The 6,000-nt window shown below is 47.2% G+C and overlaps 1 protein-coding gene across 1 annotated transcript in view; it reads left to right on the top strand.

Moving 5' to 3' along the window:
• The first annotated feature begins 422 nt into the window (after positions 1-422).
• The window catches only part of LOC146177828 (uncharacterized), a 42,078-nt gene continuing 36,500 nt past the window's right edge, over positions 423-6,000 (top strand). Inside the window, exon 1 of the mRNA XM_084581644.1 lies at positions 423-623. Coding sequence (XP_084437770.1) covers positions 423-623 — 201 coding nt within the window. The remainder of the gene's footprint in view (positions 624-6,000) is intronic.

Raw genomic sequence — 6,000 nt, 5'->3', positions numbered from 1 at the left:
CGGCGTCGCTCTGGCGCCCAACGGTTGGCGTCGTGGAGAGGAGTTGGTCGGCACTCGCTCTCCTACTGGGAGCAGAGGAGAGTGCCGGGCAGAGAAGGGTCGTTCGCTCCCGAATAGAGATGACGGGACGAAGTTCGGAGTCGCTAGCGTAGACACCCAGCAGCGCACGAAGCGCGATGGTGTAGAAGTGGGGGAAGGGGGACCTGAAAGGGGATGCGCGAGCAGAGGGATCTGCGGACTACCAACTTTAGGGAAATGAACTTCCCTCAGCAGGAGAGCTCCCGTTACTTGAACGGCGCTGCTCCAGACCGGTGGGCGAAGATGTAAGGGTCCCGTTGGAGAATGCTGCCAGTATTGGAGAAAGGCCCTGCTGTAACCCAAACGGAATCCCGGCTCCGATCAGTGTTGGTGCGCTGCTGCCGATGAGCGCGGCGCCGACGTGTCCGCGCGCCTTTCAGGCGTGCGCTTTATTGCTGTTGGTGCTTGAGGCGGCGGTGACCGTGCGGGCGCTCCGTGATGCGTCCGGCGCCGTCGGGCCCAGAATCGACGAGGAGGATGCGGAGCCACTGCTCGACGCCGCCCGCCTGGATACAGCGCGGTGCAGGGCCGAATGTCTTCTCCAGGCGAGTGACTTTACCTGCCTGTGCGTGTAGTATACTTTGTCGGACAGTTGTTGGGCTCATCTCGCACAATGGGAGAAAGGCTGCAAGCATGGGTTTTAGATTGCGGGCTGCGCACGAGTCGCGGACGAACCAATTTTTCACCTGTTCACAACATAACGCCTACGGTCGTGACGTGTAGTCGGCATGATGGTGAAGAGCTTTTATAAAGATCTCATATATGTAGCATGTAAGACACTCTACTGTGCCATTTTTGTTGTTCGCCCATCTTTTGCTTAAAGCTGATTGCAAGGAAGCCACTGAAGTGCTGCTTATGTACAAACGACAGGCTATGCCTCGATTATACCTTTTTGACAAGATATACGGTTCTGTTGCACGTTTATGGGCTCCTAGTAATAAATTCGTACCTACGATAGTCATACATAACTGCCACGCCGTTTGCTGATCTCCGATTTGATTAGCCCCAGCAACAATCATGAAGCATAAAATGACGCTCTTATAATACACCCGGTTGGAAAGAAATAATATGAGCACTGGGAAGTTTCATTTATCAAGTGTCGGCTCTGGTAGATTTATTAGCAGACATGAACGAGCTCATATAAAATCAGGTAGCCGTGACTTAATCTCCAGCAGCACTGTGCCGCCAAAGGAACCAAATAACGCACAGGTCTGCACTCTTCAACCGCCCTTTTCCTTCGGTAGGTATAGGTTCGTGGTATTGTAGTTGAATGAAGCCACCTGTAGCTGCTGGTCACCGCGCTGTCATTTCAAGCCAGACAACCATTGAATGCACAGCCTGCGAATTAAGCGATGAGTAGCGAAAGGACTTGAGCCAATGGGAAGTGAACTTTTTTAACTTAGGGAAATTTGTGCCATAGTGGGCAGCATTCAGCATAGCCTGCCGTGGGTACTATTGTAAAATGGTCTACAGTTGAGGAATCCTCGTGGGGTGTGGGCACAGATGCACAATCAACATCTAAGAGATATCCTAATGCAGGCTGGGCTGGCCAAGGAGCCGACAGTAACCGCATGTGCCTGGTGTAGAGCCTACAAGCATTTATTTAGAAACTGTTAGCAGTGCCGCAAGTGACTTCATCTTCAGACTTAATCAGCTTCAACTTCCCTTCGTCTAACTATTTGCGTTCTTCAATGACGTCCTGTCAGAACAGGACGATCACTGAACTTGAGAAGGTGCCTTTTTCTTCAAATTAACACAAAAAAATTACAAGGGTTCAGCGCTGCTGAACCAAATATTGAGCGAAAGTATTAGCTGTGAGTGACCGAGCGTTGTTCTTCTATTTTTCTTCTTACTCAGCCCACATATGAAGCCCCTCTTTAACCAAGCCGTATGAACGTGCCTTAGTGGCCTATAGGGGTACCGTGAATATCAGGGTCCTAGCAGGCTGATTCTGGCATAACCGTCCCACGTGAAACGAGAGACCCAAGTTGGCAGCTACTGCCAGCCCATCTCTCGCTTTTTGTCAGGTGGGGTGTGACGTCACAACATCACGTGGGTGCGGCCGTGCTACGCCGACCGCTTGAGTTGATAGCCCAGCTGTCACCCTACTGTCGCGTGGAGTGTGACGTCACAGCGTCACCTGAGTACTGCCGCGCCACGCTGAAGGCTCGAAACAGAGTAGTATTGCTTTCGCAATAAAAGTGTCTTCAATTTCCTGTCCTCGACCTTAATTGCTACTTTAATCTTTTTCCTCTCAGAAACTGGACCATCAATGAGCGCGAGAAAGTGACTTCATCTTCACAGTTAAAGAAACTAGCTTCAACTTCCCTTCGTCTAAGTTATCTGCATGTTTCAAATTTTGTTGTCAGAAACAGCACAATGACCGTCAGAAAGGATGGCAACCTTGCTGATACAAAGAAAAATTTCATAAAAGTAGATTCGGAGAATTCAACTCGATAGCCTTAAAGAACCCTTGTTCCGCAAAATGCGGCAGGGTTATAGCTGGCCTTGAATGAAAAATCTCGATTCGCCATGACGGAGAGGAAGTCATAGCGTAATGACGTCAGCCAACCGAAAGTGATGACGCGAAGCTGTTATCACATAGCCCGGAATTTTGAAGGGAACGACAATGTTCACATTAAATCTGAGGTCACGCGTCGGAGGCAAGTGAATAAAGTGTGGCCTATTTACACCATTTTAACGCGAGTCTTTTTTTAGAAATAACATTATTGAGAGCGCAATCCGCGTTATATTCGGAACCAGGGTGCGATTATAACGCTTTTTTTTCGCTGCTGGTCAAGACAGTGTTGCCAGTGGCGAGGAGAAACCAACTATTTAGTAATTTTATGACATTTAAAACGAGGCGAAGTAAGGGGAAAAAAACGCCGTCAGGAAGGCGAGCAGGTGGCACTGCACTGAACCGGAGAACGGTCCAGTGGGGCAGCTGGCTTCATAGTGACAACGGCTTCGGGCGCGTCAGGCCTACGTGACGCTAGAAGTTTCCCTAGATCAGATAATGCATTGCTAAGGTGACAACTCTTTTTTTTTTTTGGAAACGCGAGCCGGCCTTGTAAACGTAATCAAATATTTATATTTTTCTTTCGGGCGCAAACCTTCCTCCTCTCATTATATACGTGTAGATGCGGTGCTCACAGATAGTTATGAACCCCAGCACACTAAATATATATTTAGTTAAAGAAGACATTGATCTGGCTTAGAAGTTTGTAAGGTTTTTAGGAAGGATTCGAATCCACCGCCCCCGTTTTGGAAGCCAGAACAAAAAGATGCTTGTGCAGATTGACAACAAGCGAAAATGTGTAGATAAATCGTGTGATTGTTCACGTAACGGGGTATTTGTGATATTCTGCTAATTAAGGAGTGTATCCTAATAAAAATAGCTCGTACTGATCTACAGTAATTAAGGGAGTAGAGAAGTCCAAGTTTCCGTCTCCTACTCTCTTTGCTGTACGTTGCCTAGTGGTAGTACCTTGGTGCAGCCATCTGAACCGCCGGAAACTGATGGACGCCGCCCGAGCATATGGCGCGTGAGGAGCATAAATTGTGCGTTTATTGCTATTCTTAAAAACCACTACGGCTCAAATAAGACAAGATGAGAAAGGGACCCCACATGCGCCCACTACCGACGGTTTTTTGGAGAAAAGAGACATATTTTTTCGGGACACTGAATACAAAAGTGAAGTGGGCTTGTATCAATATAATACCAGTTCCTGATTGCAAAGACACCTACTGAAAACAAAGTTTAGTAAAGTAGGAAAGAGTAAGAATAGAGATACAGGTATCGCCGCCACGACCAAAAGGACCAAAGCTCGCAACTGCGAGTCACTTGACGCGAAAAAAGTCTCGGATGCTGACGAAGTTTAATTACGCTGCATGTTTTAATCGAGTCGTAGGTTTTGCCTCCAACATAATACCATGCTTTTATCGCGTGGAGAAGACAGCGAAAAGGCAACCTAAATGAGGCAAGGCAAGGAGAAACATACTTGGCGGTGCCACAGGCGGCCACGTTTTTAGTTTCGGTGATGTGCCGGCGCAGGCGTGTTCGTTTTGTTTTCGGCATGCAGCTGAAACGGCTAAGTGCTCTTCGGAAGATCATGCTTCGCCGCGCACCTGCGACGTATTTTCGTTGACTTTACCTCAGTCTACCTTACGCAGACCACTGTGCGCTGCTTCGTGCCTCTGTGCGCGCCGCTCGCAGTGTTGACGACGGCAGGACGCAAAGGCCGGCGGTAGCTTTCATGCTTTCACTCGGCCGCTGCTAGACCACACCGCTCGCAGCGGGCCAGCAATCACGGAGTCTGCATCACGTCATGGACTGCGTCATTTTATCCAAATGCGCAGCTGGGTTGAACTGTTTGAATTCAACCGGCGGGAAGAAAAAGCAGCTCAACTCCTTATCGCAATATCTCGTCAATTAATGCATATTTTGCTGCCGGAAAAGTGACCACAATGTCGCGAAATGTCGTACTATCAGGCTCTGCTGACATAAAAATTGTCGCCAGTGTCCCTTTAAACCCTCGACCACGCATGCGCTCAACGCTTAATCACTCTCAGTCCTCAAAGAAGGGTGAATGGGTATCACTGATAACTTTGTGGCTGTTTGAAAAAAAAATGAAATTTGCTTTCTGGAAACGTTTTTATGAAGCTCTGCTTCGCCGCGCTTTATCTTTATTCAATGTCTGACGACCTGTCTTGGGTGGTACTGTGTAATGTTCGCTTTCTTATTTCAAGTTGTTTTTGGTTTGTTTTTAAGTTTTAGGTTTTGATTGATTTTTCTTCCAACGGTGAAGTCCTAACGGGGAGACAAAATGAATTTACTTCATAATGTGTTCAACCCTCGCCATTATGCAAGATGTAGAGGTAATCGGGAAAGTGCGATGCAGTGACCACAGGATGGTGAGCTCCCGCGAATTAGCCTAAATCTGAAGAAGGAACGCAGCAAATTAGTAAGAAAGAAACCCATCAACGAATTAGCGGTGAGGGGGAGGGCAGAAGAGTTCAGGATCTCGCTACAGAATAGGTTTTCAGCTGTAACTGAGGATGGCGACATTACCCTAGAAACAATGAACAATAATTTCAGAGATATCATTACTGAATGTGCTGTAGATGTAAGCGGTAGGATAGTTAGAGAGGATACCGGTAAGCTGTCTAAAGAGACGAAAGATTTGATTAAGAAGCGCCAGAGTATGAAAGCTTCAGATCCAACAGACCAGATTGAATTGGCCGAAATATCAAAGTTAATCAATAAGCACAAGGTGGCCGATATAAGGAAGTATAACATGGAGAAAATTGAGCATGCTGTAAAGAACGGGGGAAGCCTTAAAGCGGTAAAGAAGAAATTGGGCATAGGCAAAAACCAGATGTACGCGATGAAGGACAAGGCGGGCAACGTCATCACGAATATGGACAAGATAGTCAAAGTAGCCGAGGAGTTCTATACAGATCTCTACAGTGGCAAAAGTGGTCAGGACCGTAAGGAGATTGGCGGTAGGGAAAAACAGTCAGACGTTCCACCAGTTACGAAGTACGAGGTCAAGAAAGCAGTAGAAACTATGAAAAGGGGAAACCAGCTGGAGAGGATCAGATAACTGCAGATTTGCTGAAGGACGGGGGGTAGGGGGGCGGGGGGAATCGTGTTAGAAAAGCTTGCCACCCTGTATACGCAGTGCCTGATGTCATCGACGGTACCGGAGCCATGGAAGAATGCAAACATTATCCTCATTCATAAGAAAGAGGACTCTAAGGACCTTAAAAATTACAGACCAAACAGCTTACTGTCTGTTACGTATAAGGTATTTACTAAGGTAATCGCTAATAGAATCAAGACAACCTTAAACTGCAATCAAGCAAAGGATCAAGCAGGTTTTCGGAAACGGTACTCTACTAACTATCGATCATATCCAT

Source organism: Amblyomma maculatum, chromosome 10 (genome assembly GCF_055883805.1).
Source record: "Amblyomma maculatum isolate TAMU_Amacu chromosome 10, ASM5588380v1, whole genome shotgun sequence".
Classification (NCBI taxonomy): domain Eukaryota; kingdom Metazoa; phylum Arthropoda; class Arachnida; order Ixodida; family Ixodidae; genus Amblyomma; species Amblyomma maculatum.
Note: the sequence above shows the minus strand (reverse complement) of the source record. Positions and strands in the feature narration are given on the sequence as shown.